This window comes from Spodoptera frugiperda, chromosome 27 (assembly GCF_023101765.2).
Source record: "Spodoptera frugiperda isolate SF20-4 chromosome 27, AGI-APGP_CSIRO_Sfru_2.0, whole genome shotgun sequence".
NCBI classification, from domain to species: Eukaryota; Metazoa; Arthropoda; class Insecta; order Lepidoptera; family Noctuidae; genus Spodoptera; species Spodoptera frugiperda.
The window spans coordinates 4,436,700-4,455,851 of record NC_064238.1 but is presented as its reverse complement, the minus strand read 5'-3'; the positions used below and the strand labels follow the sequence as shown (position 1 = coordinate 4,455,851).

The following is a 19,152-nucleotide window of genomic DNA, read 5'->3' as shown; positions in this document are numbered from 1 at the left end:
CGTTTAGTTGTAAAGAAATGCTTACTGTTTTTAGATACCTACATTTTTTTACTTTTATATTTAATTGGTCGACATTTGGCCGCTATCTCACCTGGTGGTAAGTAATGATGCGACCTACAATAGAGCATGTCTGCCTATGAGCAACCTATTCAATCGGGCTTTAAAGACACCCAGGTTATACCCATCAGGAAACAGACTCAGGCAAATAATTCCTTCCTTAGCAGTTCGCACAAGGAAGCTTGAAGCGAAGCGCTTCGTGCAAGTGTGATGTATGATACATATGTATAAAATGACTTTTACTACACTGTTTTCACATCGCTGTACAAAATTGTGTTTCAAAACATTCATATTGCTAATAAAAAAATATTCGCTTCATTATTTGAGGAAATATGTAAAAAAAAAATCTACTAAATATAGTGTCCCATTAAAAATCGGAAGAAAGGTTTAAGTGCTTAAATAAAATTAAGTGATAAGAATGAATAATTATAATTCAAGTTTGGTATGTAAAAATAACACTTAACATAAATATAAACAACAGCTGTTCCTCAACCATTTTTTTTTTTTTATAAAACAACATGTAAATAAACTGTTTACAAAAACTGGTTTACATTTTAAAGCAAATATTATTAACATAATTTTGCGAACTATTTTAAGCTAGAATGATTGATATTGATAAGAAATTATGAACACAAGAAAGTACCGTAATTTATTTTAATATACACTTTTTGAAATCCACGGGATATACATTGACGAATATTTAATTCATTGAAAAACAGAATACAAAAAGGTATTTTTTTCGTTATCAAATTCGCTCTTACTACTTATGATATAAGGTCTAAATTGATACCTATAACTAAATCAATAGTTATATTTAATATTTACAAGATGGCACATTACTTAATTAATAACTGAAATATTACATTCAATATACCGCCAACATATGCGACGCTGTATTGTGTTACGACCGCGACTCGAGGCGACGCGTCGCAGAAATCTACGACACCGCACAAGACACACAACTCTATATTAATATGGTTCGAGCCCCAGTGCAAGTAATTCCTTACGTTAACACGAGCGAACCATTCGCGCGTATGTATAACCCTCTGATTGGTTGTTTTATTGAAACAGCCAATCATTGCGCATAACGTCACACACGTGTCGATCGCGTTAACGAAATACAAATTCGCAGTAGGCACTCCGATTGTACAAATGAATCAATCGTACTAAACTGATGAGTTAATGTCGTACGATAATTTTTGCGTCGCGTCGTCACATTTTGCGACACGTCGCGTGTCTTTTTGTACGTAGTCATCGCAACGCGTTGCTACGGCCTCAACGTATGGTTTTAAAACAATCCTAAATCAAACTTAAATAATTATAATATATTTTTAATAATACAATATTTCTGCATAAAGGACGTTAATGCAGTAATTTATAAGATATTTTGGTCGTACAATAAAAGTGATAATTTAATGGGTTGAAATACTTTTATCACAATAAAATAAACATAATACAATCGTTAAAAATCTGATAGCTTTAAATAACATGAATCGTGACGTCATCTGTTTTAAAATCATGAGTGGGATTGAGGTGGAAAGAATGCTAGAAGAGAAACTACTATTTACTTGTTTACAAAAAAACTCCGTTTTTATGACACTCCTGTTATTAGCAAGATATTTATAATACATATACTCTTACATTAATAAATGTATGAATATTTTACAGTTACTTTAAGTCTAATAAATTACTGCATCAATGCAATTGGCAGTCATTAAGTCACGTCACATTAAAAGTATACAAATCTTTGGTTAATTTTAATTTTACTTCACTTTATTCTCTTATGAATTTTAAATGTGTTTCCACATAAAATTGTAACAATCTTGTTCATAATCAAAATATTGAACTTTCATCTATTTTAGAGTCCAATTATCTACATTAGGTCTGTACATCATTGTATTTTTTAAGGGCAAAATCATCCAAGGGCTTCTACCGCCTTGGACGAGGCAAGAGGGAGTGAGTGTCAGACTCTTACTAACTAAAAACCACCCCGTTTCTACTCCTGCTTTTCGAGCCGGAGCCCCGGTAACCCGCTAGGTAGTCCGCAGCTCATATCATTGATATAAAGTGAAGTGAAAGTTCTAATAAGGTAACTATTAACCTATGAAATACGCTATCAATATCTTATTAACTAAACTTACTCTACTAAGGAACATCACACAAAGAAACCCAGCCAGTCTTACTAAAAGGCATGGTGCTGGTAAGATCAATCACATTGTTTTAGTCTTTAACTAAAACGTTTTTTAATTAGTCACAAATCTTAGCTTCAAACTATGAGTCCATTGAATTTTTCTAATATCTTCTATTACTATTCGTGCTACCTCGGCGGTATACTAAGTATTCTATACTCCACAGCATTACGCAAACTAAACAACAGAAGCTCATTGCGAAGAAACAGTACACGTAGCTGCCAGTAGCTTCGTACAGCACCCCTGAAAGAAAACAACATTATAGATAAGCATTTTCCGCAAGCTTAGTATGTATATATCACTAAATTAAAAAAACAACAATACATTGAATAATAAGTTATTAATTTATCAATCATGTACTAAGATATCTTGGACATTGACAAATTACTTATATGACTAAGAAATTGAAAAGCGCAATTAATAAGTGATATACTAATGGAAGTATCAAAACGATACAATCTTACTTAACTTACTTATCTTACTTATTAATGCTTGATATATTATATTATACATAGATAAATATGTAATTAATAGAAACCAAATCTTTCGATCTTTGGCTTTGAAAATCTTATCGTTCAATATCTTAACAATGGACGTGCATCTTTGCTGATTAGAAGATAGAAAACTATCGAAGTACATTTTTGTAAAGTAGATATTGAGCTGGATTACTCACCAATCATGGGGTCAGCTAACATCATGAGTGTACCAGAGAATAATATGTGCAGAGCTAGTGCTGCAGGGAACCTGTCCGGTGCTGCACCGACTAGAACCAACGGGAACAACACCTGGACTGAACATCTCACCAGCCCAGAAACTGCAGTGATGCCAAAAACAACCCACAGTGAACTAGTGGCTACTAAACCTGGAAATAAAACATTAACATTCCTTATTATATATCTGGGACAAGAAACCGTTTTAAATTCAGGTAAAAAAACGGAAAAACAAAACCATAATCGTAACAGATTAGAAATCTACATAATTATACCCTACCATATCGGAGTCCAAGGCTCACGAATTAATGAGCAATTAAATAAATTAAAATGATTTGTTTGTCTGACTGATAAAAAGAACATTAAAAAGTATTTGTATCAAAATACTTACCAATACGAAGAAAAACAGTGATACAGGTGCCTATGAAGAAAATTAATCGGCTGTCGACAACAATGAAATAAGTGACTACAGCGAGCACTAATCTTGCTAATAAATCAGATATCGCCCCGACCATCACACACGTTGCTACCTGCATCTGTAAATTTCGAAAGTAAACATACATTAACAATCACTAAGGCGCCGCAGCAACTGATAATATGTATATTAATTGAAATGATAATGATCAAGATAATCGTAATCTTTCGTAAATTATCTCAGTATCATTTTTGTTATCAAGAGCAAAGGCCAAAACGTTAAACTTGATTTAAACTGTAGATTTAATTAAAAGCGCCGTGTAAAAATATGATACCGCAAAATTTGCTGAACATTTTTCTTTACCTTAGAAAATCCGTATGAGAATAGGAGCATTGGTTCCATGGCCAAGTACGTTACGTCGGACACAAAAGCAAATCCGAGGCCAACCAGCGTGCTCACAAACTTGGGATCTTTTAACAAGTCCATCTCAACATTTTCACATATAATTTTTCTGAAACAAATATCAGACATCATTATCACGAATACTTAACGAAGTACTAATGAGAAACACTACAAAGATAAGACTGAGAAAGGTTAATTGTCAGTGTTGTCTGTGAGGGTGCATTGTCATCTTAAAGCAATGGGTCAATAGAGCGATGATCTACAACGTGTATTTTATTTGTAGCCTTATCTCAGTAGTTACTTCTACATTCTTGTTCCTAAAGTTAATCTTTATAAACACTTACACTATGTTCATCTTCATTGATTCTTTCTTTCTCTTCTTAACAGGTCTAACTTCTGTCTCATCTTCACCAGCTGGCAACATCCTTACCGCGAACTCATCATAATTTTCTTTTTTAATACTGCTTATATCACTTAATTCTGAAGAAAAAGAACATATTATTAAAGTTCAATTCATCATAAATCCGTACCGTAACATCGGGTTTATTTGACCCTAGAGGGTAACTTTGATCCAAACTTTTAGACCAATGAAAAACTAATATACGTTTTATTCTGGATTCCTATTGGTTGTAGAATTTGGGCCAAAGTTACCTCCTAGGGTCAAAGAAACCCGATGTTACCGGTATTGAGAACTCAAAGCCTCAAAAACTCAATAAATTTGTTTGTTACCTTTTTCAACATATTCGTCAGATTTAATCATATGCCATTCAACAGGATGCATGACTAGCATAGCGAAGACTAGATGTAGGTCCACAGCCATGATTAAAGCGAGGGTCCATCTTAACCCATACTCCGAAAGAAGGAACGTCACCAGCATTGGGAACGTTATAGACGCCAAACTGCTCATTGCTTGGTTGGCACTCATCATTGCTGTTCTTTTCTTGGTGAAATAACAGTTAAATGCTGTGAAACTAACTGGTATCATCATACCGAAACCTGCCCCTGCGGAAAGAAATAGAATGGTATAGTAATGGGCTCTCGGTATAAAAAGCATAAATTATTTTATTAGTGATAGAATTGGTTTATCTTACCTCTAACTACTCCAAATGTAAATACTAATTGATAAGTCTTCTGAACGAATATTGTGAGAACATCGCCAAGCACGAAGAGTCCAGCTCCAACCAGACCAACTTGGCGGAAGGAATATCGCTTCAAAGCAATCCCACCCAAGAACCCTGTAAATAATATAAATTACTTATAATATTTTCTACCTGTTGGTGCATGTATACAACCCAGAGTCAGCGTGAAGAGCCTGAGTCAAGTGCGTACGCGAATGAATATCTCACCATACCCATTAATCTTACTTCTTACTAATATTACAAAAATGCTACAATTTGTAATATCGTTTATGTGAATGTTTGTAACTCAATAACGTCAAAACAGCAAACATAAAATAACACAGAATATGGAATAACACATAGGCTTTTTTATAACACGGGAACGCGGGCGCAGGGCAAAGCTACTGGCTGAAGATTTCATAAATCATCGAATTTTACACATACAATTCTACTTTACTTGTGAAGTTTCGAAATCGCATCGGTATCTAACATATCTACAGTCTCGCCATGTCTCAACATAAGACAACGTGCTAATATAAAATTAAAACATCATTTAAATAAAACGAAATTTAAAAATTACATCACAATTTAATTCTTCTTGAACAGGTTTAAAAATTCTCATAAATACAGACGCCACAGCAGACAGATAGGAATTAATGGGGCATGGTCGAGATCATTACAATTTTATAAGTTAAGGAAAGATGTTAAAATATTCAATGTCGGCAATTACAATAAGGATATAAATTATTATTAGTAATATTATCCACCGAAATGATATATAAGTGAATAATATGCTGATACATGAAACGAGAACGTTGCGTAATAAGAAGTATATGTTTGTAAGGTCGGTATCACACAGGAGTGCAGTCACTCGCGGAAATGGTGTCATTTACACTACATACTACAGACTGTATCAGTTTACAGATTAGGGCCGGATTGAAAATAGAAATAAATAATACATGAGACGTAATTTTGTTTATGTTTATAAAAATAACTTTTTTTTTAACACGCGGTTTCCACGAGTGTTTTTATCTTACCCTGAACATTCACAGCTATGATTTTCAAGACGATTTTCGAGTTCTAACCAAAGTGATGAAGTTGAATTGAATTTGATTTTTACGTAGATGTAGTTTCTCCTCCTCTTTTAAGAGGCACTTATTAACTAAAAGTCATTTATGGCTAGATTCATTTTTAGTTATTTTTTAGTTGTCTGTATAGCAACAATCTAATACGATATCGATAGACAAAAAAAACCGCACGTGCTTCACGTTACAGCATCGACAGCATCTTTGACAAGACAAATTATGAATAATGATGTTAAAAGAGGTCAGAAGGACACTGTAACTAGACTACTATCGGTCTCTTTGCCCAATCTGACTCGATTAAACGATTTGTGCTGTGCTACATTGTCTATCCTTAATTAGTGATAGTAACTTGAGCCACGATCGATACTAGAACTGGTAGAACTACACGTGTACGCCTGTACGCACAGTTCAATGCATCCGCGTAACGACAAAATTGGTTTAAGTGATGTGCTATCGAATTACTTTTTTTGGGGCCCAAGCAATGATGATTCATTAAAATATTAATTTTGAAATACAGAATTAGAAGCACAATGGCCTGTGTTTGAAAGTAGGCTTGACTCCCATTGTATGGCATTAATTGAGCTGGTTTATAATAGTGTACGTAAGTCCCAACGGCTTCTGGGATTAACACGTGTTTCTGGATTAACATTAGTGTTAATCTTTTGACTGTCAATCAAAGTTAATGCATTTGTATTAACTAAAGCAACAACCATTTTTGAAAATCAATTAAAGGCAGCTATCAATCAGCATGTAAAGTAAAGAAATAGATATCAGAAAACCCTTGCTTTAAATCTTAAAGACTTGCACTCCTTCTATTGGAATTTCATTTTTTAATTTCTATTCGTCATATTATTTTTGAACTCACCAGCTATTGAAAGGGCTCCATTGTAGACTCCTATCACCAAGGGCAGACCACTGGCACTGCCTTGCTCCAAGAAGAAATTATGAAACAATATGCCGAAAGCATTCGAAGATCCGAAACCCAACATCTGCAAAGAATGAAACAAAATTAAATCAGATTATTCTCAGATAATTATTTTATTATGCAGGAATTTTAAAACATTTAAAATATGAAATAGATGAGCCTGTACTAAAAATACACTTAGTACCAAGGTTAATTAGGCTTGAATCTTAAATCAAACTATGATAATAGGTCGTTGGCAATACGGTGTCTATACTCTATACATATGCGAAGTTTACATTCACCAGTTATTTTACTTTTAGTTCTTATTTGGTTACTGGCATTCTATAATTATAATCAATACACGGTACGAAATATAGACAAAATAATCCAGTTTTTTTTTAAGAAAACTAAGTTTAAAAAGTAGTTTTAACAAACACGAGTGTGCTCACTAAAATATTGTAATCCTTACCCTTGACCAAGTAGGTATCTGGTCAAGGTAGGGTGTTTTTAGGTTAAGTCGGCATGCGCTGAATTTGTAAAGGATCACATTATTGAATTAGAGTGATTTTAAAACAACATACTGTAGAGAAAATAGTAGTAGGACAAAAATATATAGGTAACTAGCAAACCAGGCGAACTCCGTTTCGCCACCGATGATTTTCCCGGTTTTCTGGCTTTTCTCTTGAATTTTTCCTGTTTTTTTTTTTGCTATAAACCTCATGGAGCCCGAGACCTTTCCAACGAATGCAAAACCGTGGAAATCGGTGCGTGCGTTCTGGAGTTATAGCGTCAGGAAGGAAAACCCGACTTATTTTTATATAATAGATTTATTTAAGGAACATGAAGGACTTACAGCTGAAATATACGGTTCATAGTTAGATATATTGTGTTTCTCATCAGAGTAAAGGCTAAAAAACAATGATAAAATACCTACATAAATTGTGTGATATCAAGGTACTTTGTTTGCAGTAAATTAAATTATTTTATTGATAATAAATTAATTAATTGTCGTTAATAATGCTATGAGTGAGATTGTTTATTTCTTTGAAACTTGACATTGGACTTCATTGTATAACTAAGAGGTAGGGAAGAAGATTACTGAGAACAAATTTAGATCAAAACTATTTGGATAGGCATTGATTACAAATTACAATAATTAATTTTAGAGACTATTCTCAAATTGTCAATGTAACATCACATTACATTATTAGCAACTTGAAAAATAAGTTCTACTTATGGTATCTAAAAATACTAATTAATACCTGTCTTGTCTTGTCACTTTTGACACATTTTGAAAAGTAACGTCTTTAAACAAAAAATGGGGTTTGTATATTTTTTTAATTACCATACTTATAACTGGTGCTTTAAACATAATAATATAAAAAAATATATTTCATACGCCCGTCAACACATTTTTTGTCGTTCATATTTTAAACATGTAGTTGCATTAATTAATCACGGATTAAATCGAATGGAATTCGTAATGATCAATCATTTTATCTTTCGGATAATATAACCTACATGTAGATCGATCTAGTCTAATCTAGAAAATCACGGTTCATTAATGTTCCTAAAAACAATTTACAAATTACCTACACCTGTATGCAAAAGAGAAAAATTATATCAAAGTTAAACCATTCATTCCAATTAAACCATATACTTAGGAACTTTTGAAACGTTAACAAAGAAAGAAATAAACAATAGTCTGTCCGTCAGTCAACTAGGTGCTAGGAATACGTTACCCCTCGCAAACTGTGTCTTGAGCAAGAATATAATTTCATATCTTATACTTAGATATTCCTAAATGTCTCATTCAGAACCTGGTACCTTAGTCTTATCTTATTTTTATTGTATATATTATGTAGACTATTATAATAAAATTTATCGAAAAGTCATCTAACCGACATTTACGTCAAATCTACATTCCATACTATTATTACCTATCCTAAATTATGAAAAACCTGAATTAATAAAACTCAAACTTGACTTTGACTCAAACGTGGCACTTCGCACTTATCCGTCGAGGTAACTTAACCTAGTTAGATACTCTTTACTTTAACTTACTCTCTTATTTTTTAAATCTTTATTTTATACAAGATTTATAAAATATAAAAGGGGAATATCATCCAATGGGGAATAAAATCCTTCTCCCGCCTTGTGTGAAGCGATAGTAGGGAGTGTCAGACTCCGGTAACCTGTTACGTGGTCCGCAGCTCCGGATCGGATGAAAAAAGTTGTGAAAACAGTAACTTTTGCATTACTGGAATATGGGGAATATTTTATCCAGAGGACGAAAAGTTAGTTATACATTCACTAAAATTCTGTTAAAAAATATATATTTTTTTTGCTCATACATTATCTTTTATCAAGACGCCTAATGGCTAATAATGAGAAAACATTGATGTAATCTATCGGTAAGCTACCACGACCACCAAGCGGGAAATTTTATCGAAATAAATTGATTTGATTAATAAATTGATCTGTACTGTTGATAGTTAATTGGTATTGTTTTCGTATAGTTCAATAACATGATAATAAGGATATACCTATATGAAAAGCAGTGAAAAACGAGAGCTTTTGTAAGTAATTATTATAGAACAGAGACCAAAATATAGTTATTACAGAAATATAATAAGTAATACGTGATAACTTAATTGCGTATTTTTACATAATACCAAATACGTCTTTGAGTTTGTGTGTGTCGAGCCACGTTTTAAAGCTAGTTACAGGCGTGCGGGCAGTTTATAAAAGTAGTTCACACTTGCGAATTTACGTAATTAAAAAAATGTCTCGCAATTTTTTTATTGATTCGGACTGAGAGAATCGATAGCCGAGTTACGTCCTTGAATAAGTCATGATTCCAAAACTGTACCTTGTATAATCATTTTGATGTTTTATCTACCCATCAGTTAGTATTTCTTGTATTCGTAACGTAAATTAATTCCTTATTATTGCGCATATTAATCCGAAATACAACTACAGACTCGTAGGAGTAGCATAGTGTTTGATTTGTGCATAGACTACCTACCAATACACACAATGTCAATAGAATATAATAATGCGTACAATAAACCTGACCTTCCCTTACTCAATAAACCAGATGTGATATCGACGGCCCCTACGTAAACTATCGAAACTACAAAACCTCTACTTTACAGGAGAGCGATTTTAAGTTTCGATTTAGATTTTTGTTAAACATGAAATTCGTATATTCAATATTACCAGTATATCTAACGTGGAAAATATTAGTGTTTTATACTATCTACTGTAGTTTTACATAATTATCATACTTTTTCTAATATTACACACTCGATACTTTTCTTGGTTACTGCTGGTTACTTTTTTATCGAATGTGGCAGTTTCGATAGTGTTCTATGACAAAAAAATTTAATCTACTATCGAATGTGCCAGTTTCGATACTTTTCCACGACAAGTATCTCTAGTAAACGATTGAATGTGGTACTTTCGATTGTATTCATTGTTACATTGCTCAAGTCAAGGTAACATTAGACTAGTTTCGATATGAGATACCGTCCAACTATTTATTTATGTCAAGCTTTTACTGCTATTTTTTCTGGGGAATTAGTGACAAATGAAGAAAATCAATCAAATATTGTTAATCAAGCAATTTGTATTAAAAAATAAAGAACTTAAAAATGTAGTAATTGCACGGTTTTGCACTAAAGTTGAATCGAACTTCTGCCGCCCTTCACTCCCACCTCTCCTGGGGCCTAACGGGACGCTGGCACACACCGCGGTAGAGAAAACAAACCTGTTTGCTTCTCTATTTGCGGAATCTTCACGTCTTGATACTGGTGGCGCTTTGCCTCCTTCTCTCCATAGAGTTTGCGAGACGAATATGTCAAAAATTCGCATCCGATAGAAGGAGGTATATAAGACGTTGCGTAATCTTGACGTGAACAAGGCCAGTGGACCCGACGGAATCTCAGCCGTGGTTTTAAAAACCTGTGCGCCTGAGACTGGTCAAGTGCCGGTTGCATGGAAGCAGGCCAACGTGCAGCCTGTGCCCAAAAAAGGTAGTCGTGCCGACCCTAACAATTACCGACCAATCTCAGTCACGTCGGAACGTGTACTTAACAACAGGCTCCTGGCATACCTTGAAGGTAACGACCTCCTCAGCGATCAGCAGTATGGGTTTCGCCGCAACCGATCCACAGAAGGTCCCCTTCTTGCGTATGCCACCCACATTTGGAGCGAGGCCATCGAGAAGCACGGGGAGGCATTAGCGGTCTCACTCGATATATCGAAGGCCTTTGACAGGGTTTGGCACGACAGCCTTATCGGCAAGCTTCCTGCATATGGACTTCCCGCTGATCTGTGCAGATGGATTGCTGACTTCCTTAGGGGTCGGTCAATCCGAGTAGTCATTGATGGCTGCTCGTCTGACCAATTTAGCATCAACGCCGGAGTCCTCAGGGGACAGTACTTTCAGCAACGCTCTTTTTGCTGCATATCAACGACGAATTTGGGTATGCAGATGACAGCACAGTTGTTGAAAGGTATGTGTCCGATGCGCGGACTAGCGAAACACAGATCCAGTCTCTAAGAGAATCCATGGTCGAATGGTTGAACTCCTCCTTGAAGGCGGTCTCCGATTGGGGTGACGCCAACTTGGTCAAGTTCAATGCTACCAAAACCCAGGCGTGTCTATTCTCTGCCAAACGGAGCCAATTTCCGCTGGCTCCTACTTTCCGAGATGTATCCGTTCCAATATCGGATCATCTTGAGCTTCTGGGCGTAACTCTATCGCCTACCCTAAACTTCGGCTCGTATACAAGGTGTAACAAAATACCCATATACATCAAGAAGCCCTGATGAATACAGGTTGAATAGAATCTCTAGACAAAGCTTCAGCAAAAAATATGTTTAAAAAAATTAGTACCAAATACTTGGTATCGCATAGTTCTTGATTTCAAATCATACAAACGTGTCACAACCCTGCAGGGATCACTCGCTAATATTACGAAACATATTTTCTGTCAATCTGATCACCTAGTACCTGTCTACCTAATTTTGATTCGCGCGTCGGCGCGATTGGAAAAGATTCATAACATGGTACCATGAAAACATGAGTTTAAAAACCCTTCCCGTATCGTTTGTTATGTTATCTAGAAACCGTGCAATTGATATGTATACCCCCTTTTTGTTACACGTTGTATAAAGTCGAAGGCGCATCTGGCTGGTAGGAAGTTGGGCATCCTCTGGAGGGTGAGACGGTATTTCACATCGGAACAGCTACTGAGCCTGTACCAAGCGCAGGTTCGGTCTTGTATGGAGTACTGTTCTCACCTTTGGGACGGCTCGGCTAAATACCAGCTCGATGCGCCAGAACAAATCGAAAGGCGTGCCAAGAAGCTCATCAACGATGATGCGCTTGTGGAGGCCCGGCTTCAAAGCCTAGAACACAGGCGTAAGGTTGCAAGCCTTTCCGTTTATTACCGGATACATTTCGGAGAGTGTGCGGGGGAATTGCACAACTTGATTCCCCCTAGTCCTTTTCATCATCGAACCACAAAACAATCGGCGAGGCGTCACCGCTTCATGGTAGATATCCCACCCACTCGCACGAAGCGCTTCGCTTCAAGCTTCCTTGTGCGAACTGCTAGGGAGTGGAACTCCTTGCCGGAGTCTGTGTTTCCTGATGGGTATAACCTGGGTGTCTTCAAGGCCCGAGTGAATAGGTTGCTTATGGGCAGACGTGCTCCACCGTAGGCCGCATCATCACTTACCATCAGGTGAGATAGCGGCCAAACGTCTACCCATCAAATGTAAAAGAAAAGGTTTGGTTTGTTGGAAATAAAAATCTTGGACAGATTTAGGAGATGGAACGATTTCAGAATCGTTATACAGAAAATCCCCTTCAACCGCATCAGTTTCTTTGTAAATATCATTTAAATATTTCCACTCTTCGTCGGTGAATTAACATTGCACAGGAGATGCTGAAAATCCAAGACAAACATATTATATCTATCGAAATTGTAGGACAATCTATTACTTTGCCGTAGTAAAGTATCGAAAGTGGTACATTCGATGTGTTTATAGCAGAGAAAAGTATCGAATGTGTCACTTTCGATAAATTGCTCAGTACAAATACCAAGAATACTATCGAATGTGGTAGATTCGACAGTACAAATTTGCTCTTTGCACTAGAACAGTATCGAATCTACCACTTTCGATAGTATATTATATTTACCATGTGTATACCTCTCCTATTCATTTTGAATTAAAAGTAAAAAAATGACTAACGTAATCCTAACCTCAAAATACACGTGCGTCCTCACTCACATTTCGGGAACACTGACGAAACAGGCAGTTTCGTGTCTCGCTCGCACAACGCTGACCGCGTATATCATCGAAAACGGCAGGTTCGATGTTTTAATGTGTTCATTTTATGCAGTTACGATTCTGTTCGATTGAAAAATAGTTGTAGGTATACAATTGGAACATAATTTATATATATAATAATAGATCTTTATCTCCACATACTATTAGTGCAATAAAATGAAAATGGCTTTTTTGCAGTTTCGATAGTTTACGTAGGGGCCGTCGATATTATAGCAACGGGTTTACGTCTTACATTAATTTATACGTCTTATCTAGTTTAGCTATTTCTGCATGATGCACGTGTGTAAAATCCGCATTCACGAAAGCTATTGTCCACCAAGCGTCCTTTACTAAAATGTCAAGGCCGACTCTTCGGTAAATCAATAAAAAATCAGATCAACACTATCATCACATCAACGATGACAAAGTAAACGTTTGAAACATCAATTATATTATGTTACAAAAACCTAAAGTGAGATTTTACAAAGAATTGAGTAAATTACTCCGCCATTAATGACAATTAAATTGGAATTATGTAACGTTTGTCACCAACAAGTTTCTGTTAAAATAATTAGCGATGAATAAAACGAAACTATGTTTCATTGAAAATAAAAATGGCTACCTTAATTGCAGGTTTTTTGATTGACAATTTCGAGTGAAAAAGTAATAGAAATTGCCATAAAAGTAAAGGATTTCATTGGTTAAAATGAGTAACTTACAAACAAAATAACTTATAGCCTTAATGTTTTGTTTTTTATTAGTTTTTTGAGTTTTCATTACAGTGTGTTTCAACAAACCAAACAAAAGAAATAATACATTATACCTTCTATCCATGAAAGGGTAGGCAGAGGTGCACATAATGGCACTGTACAGTGTACAATATACACCCAATTTTTATAATTTATGCTGTATGTTCCATGCAATAGGGGGTGAGCCTATTGTATAATAATAAACAAAATATATTACATGGATTATACCCATAGGCAAGATATATGACATGGTTTAATCAATACGATAACTACATTGAGGTACATTGTAAGCAAAACAATAACATATTATTGAGTTTCTTGTTTATTTGTCTTAATGTTTATGATATTTTCCGTTCCGTAAATAACATTATTTAGATATTATTGTTTTACTTCCTTATCAACTTGAGAATTACCCATTATAAAATGTAATCTGTAATGAAAGCGTGCCTTGTCTCAAGATTAGGATATCCTGCATTAGATATACCTACTTACTTAGATATTATTTATCATTAGATACGTATTAAAAGCTATTTGATTTCCTAAGTACTGATAAAGGTAATATTGAATTAGATTTGATCGTTACCTGGGTCAACTTTTATATTATAGGCAGTGAAAAGTATGTAAGCGTCACAGTTTTTTTGCTTGCACGTTTTAGAATTTAGCATGAACGACCTGAATAACAACTTTGAATGGTGTACAATGTCTTCGGCCATTGTGTTTCAACCACATAGAAGTACGACCCTGTTAAGAAGCACCCTCTGTGTGATAATACATAGTTAAAGTTATACTGTTATGTATAGTTACAAAGTTACTCTACACTCTCAACATATTTTTTTTCAATCAAATCAAAAGGTTTTATTTCGTTATTACACGATTATACATAGTTATACAGTTATATAATATTCAAAATCTTTTTTGGAGAAATCCGTCCGATTCATAAGTAATCATTTTTGAAAGTCTCCCATGAATGAACAGTAGACGTATTTACGAAAGAATGCTATGTAATTATACACGAATAAGAGTATATAGTTTCAATAAAAATACGAATTGAAAGCAAAATTTGAGCCGTTTGTCACGTGTTTAAATGAGATCACTTACATTTGGATTTACTTTTTATTTTTTGCTAGAAACATGGCTCTCTCGTCAAATTGCATTTATAGTCTATAAATGTATATAAAAGTAAGATTTTTGAAAGAATTAAAAAATACGAGAACAAAGAAGGTTTTGTTTGTTGCGAAATTGTTAACTTTCTATAAAACAAGAGGTTTTAAATCGATCATAAAGAGGAATAAGTCTGTTTTTTTGGCTTGTTGAAATAATTTTTCAGATATTGCACTTTACAAATTAAACGATTTTGTAGAGAAAACGATATTTTCTATCACGTATCAGATAATTAGTGAAAGGCGGTAAATACATGATAAGGAAACAATAAAATAATAAAGATACAACTTTACGTGCCCCTTTTTGACTTACAAAACTGATATCTGGTTATTTATAATGGCCAATAATAACAAAGTGACGGAAAATACGTGAGGGTTGTCTCAGCTTTTTTAAATGCGGGAAATTCATCCAATGAATTCTCCCGCCTTGGGCGAGGCGAGAGGGAGTGTCAGACTCTTACTGACTAAAAACCACCCCGTTCCTACTCCTGCTTTTCGATTCAGAGCCCCGGATTGGCTGTCTCAGCTGGGGTGTGTAGTAAACACTATGCTTAGTATCAAATTCACAATATCTTGAGATATTAACCTATCTGGCATTAAGTATGCTATCGGAAGGACATCTGGAAATTCGGTAAATACTAATACTGATTAGGGGATTCTATACTAATATCAATAACTTATAATCTTTATACCTATGTAGAAAAACAATGCAATCAACTATTATCCTTGTTGTATCCATGTTGATAAACATAAACAAAGTGCAATGCTACGTAACGTATCGCACCCTTGTTTATGATATGTCATGTAATAAGTAGAAATCAGGGGTTTTTCCTTGACTCTTTCACTAATAAACTGTCAATATGTACTACAATTCTTGCGAATAAATCAATTTCATTTCATAAATTTCATTTTATTTCATAAGTGTCATTTCATTTTACAAATTTCATTTCATAAATGTCATTTCATTTCATATATTTTATTTCATTTCAATGAAAAATGTGCCAATAATGTAGGGTTATACTTTACGATTGACAGTGATCAGATAATATTTATTTAATTTTTATTATTTCCAACATGATTTATTCGTTCCATGAGAAATACAAATTAATATGGTCATTATTTTAAGTACCTATTTATTAAAGAAGGCATAAAAAATCCGCAATATTAGAACAATTAACAATACTTGCCCACCGATAAGAAAGTAAATAACGCGTCCAAATAATTTATGTCTGTTGTGTGTGATTTGTCCTTCGCCTCGAACTGAAAGCCCTGTCAAATTTTTCAGCTTTGCCTCTAAAAAAGGATTGAAAGCCCTTTTCAGAATTTCAAATTGTTTAATCTCTTGATTCTCGAAATGTTGCAAAAAAGTTGATGTCATGAACTATTTTTTAAACTTACCATTCGCAGCCAGATTACAAATTTTAAGCAAAATATGGATGAAATCAATAGCAATGGATATCAATCGTTAATCAAAAATACTCAGGCAAATTACTCTATATATAACTAAGTTACTTTAGCGGTTTATTGGCTCCGAAATGGGAGTTCGAGAAAAAGATTGTGGGGCCTCCAGCATTTTTGATGCGTCTGACTATAGAGGGCGCAGATCAGGGGCCAATGAAACTTAAATCATTTTCTCACGTGAGGGCAGCACAACTGAAAAAGACTGGCATCGTCTAAATAACCACTACATAGAAGTCGACGTCGCCGACACATGAAATGCTCAACCCGATGAGAAATTGGTGACTGTCCTGTCTCGGTCAGGGCGATACCAATTTAAAACAAAGAACTGATGTTCAGGCGGTAGGTGAGGATCGTTTTGCCCGCCAAGTACTTGTCCTACAGGAGCCGCCCTCACAGTCGCTGGACAATAATCACTTCCCGCCACGCACTTATCTGGCAATCGCTACTAATAGCACCTTCGCCTCCAAACGATCCGGCAAATCTTCAAATTAGTGTCTCTATAATACTAATTAAAAACAAACCATCCAATACTTCGGTACTTTTTAGCGTAAACAAGTCGTCTCGACGCCGATGGTAACCCCATTTGAACTAGTACTTGGGTAAGTATTTTGCAATACTAGATAGAGATCTACACGTAAATTTTCAGATTATCTTATTATTTGCAAATAAGTGTGATAATGCTTACTAAATGATATGACTCACGTGCATATTTATCGTTATATATCCGTTTCTTTAAACTTACCGGTCGTTATAGATAATGAGCTGTCGTTATTCGCTAAGCAACAGTTTGGAATGACTAACACTATTTAAGCTATAGGAAGCTGGTATCGTTTAACGAAAGATTGAACAAATCTGATTTATGTTGGTAGCTACGCAATATCCTTAGGAAACAAATTAATTTTAATAAAATATAGAACACTTTTTGCAAAGTAAACGTATATCGACATAGGTACCGACGAACTGCTTATTGGTCATAAGAAAAGCTAAGGAATTTTCCAACACTATTTGCTATATGTAATTTCTTACATACATAGCTGGAGTTAAAAAAGATAACTATCTTTTAAATATTTATTAGTGATTGTCTTCATGTCTAATATAACTTGTAAACTATACAGAAAACTAAACAAATTACTGATCACAAAATTCTGAGGCACCTAGAAAGAAGTTCTCAAAAATCCGGTAAAAACTTGAAATATCAAGATTTTCACATCGTACGAACTCGCGGGCAAAAGCTACGTACAACATAAAACCGAGATTATTTCTATAATATTTTTCAGTAAGTATTTATTAAATTATGAAAAGTATGTGGTAATGAAAGAATGAATTGGTTGGATGGCCTGTAATTAACGGTCAAGGGCGAGCGAAAGATTAAAGTGCCAAACACATCGATCAATGTACGCTATACATCATTACTGATCACTTTTGTATTAAATGGCGATAATTGTTACGAACCGTTTGCAAGAAGGAAATGAATATGCACTTTTAAAATATAAAAAATCAAATATTAATGTGCTCGTGAAATTTTAAAATTATGTTCAATAAATTACATTAAATTTCCTCCCGGGACGCACATGGGACTACTATTATAATTATCAAAAAAAATAATTATAATCGCATCTGAGACCACCCCTACAGAAAGTAAAAACCCAACAATAACCTATTTTACAAAAAATTGGCAACAAAAAACAAACCATACCCTGTCAAGATTAAAGTTGAAAATTCAACAAAATGGTCATGTAAGTACGAGTAGAAGGTAATTTCGCAGCTTTTAGTGCTTTGCATTCTGTAAGCAATTGGTATCGAATGCCTCAGTTTTGACCTGACCCCATCATGTGTTAATTTAAATACGAACGAACGTGCTGGGACCTTCAGTAGATGAACGTTGGACACATTATTAAATATTATTGTCCTTTGATTTATTGTACTATAAAACAATAAATCAGTTTTTTTGTTACTATGTGCCTCACTATCTTCACCTCTATTTCGTATTATTTATGTACTAGAGTTCAGTGCACTTGAACTTGTCTCGTTTCCGACGAGCTTTTATTTTATATAATACAAAACAATCTAATTTCTACTTAAAAGTCTATATAATAAATTCGAAATTTAATTGAGAGAAAATGTTAAATTTCTGGAATACTTACGAATGTGAATCCGACTCCTATTCCGACCACATATCCCCAGCCTCCGTCTGGAGGTACCAGCCCCTTCTTGGACTTCTTTTCATCACTTTCTATATGCGCGAAAGCCTCATCCATTTTAACAGTAACCGAATATCACGTTTTAAAATTAAAACCCGAAAATGTTAACAACTCGACGAATATTAACCCAAATATTTTAATATAATTAGTGAATATTATATTATTTTAATTTAAATTTAGTTATTTTTAATGTAACACGTATCCATTTATAGTTTGCGAAGTTACGACGGTTGCATTGTATAGGACCGGCGTCCGCACGTCCTCGCGACACCGAGTCTACAATGGAAATACTCTCAGAGAATGTACACAGCACATCGAAACCATAATCAGTTATTTGAACTTATAATAGACGCTTA

At 34.6% G+C, this 19,152-nt stretch overlaps 1 protein-coding gene across 1 annotated transcript; it reads right to left on the bottom strand.

Annotated features, from left to right (window-relative positions):
- Positions 1 to 470: 470 nt before the first annotated feature.
- Positions 471 to 19,105, bottom strand: LOC118263449 (monocarboxylate transporter 2-like). The gene is made up of 9 exons (XM_035575456.2): positions 18,740 to 19,105; positions 6,842 to 6,965; positions 4,865 to 5,008; positions 4,503 to 4,775; positions 4,118 to 4,253; positions 3,735 to 3,882; positions 3,348 to 3,492; positions 2,920 to 3,108; positions 471 to 2,489 (listed from the first exon to the last, which is right to left on the bottom strand). The coding sequence occupies exons 1-9, from the start codon at positions 18,851 to 18,853 to the stop codon at positions 2,350 to 2,352; spliced, it is 1,413 nt and encodes a 470-aa protein (XP_035431349.2). The 5' UTR covers positions 18,854 to 19,105; the 3' UTR covers positions 471 to 2,349.
- Positions 19,106 to 19,152: the final 47 nt, after the last annotated feature.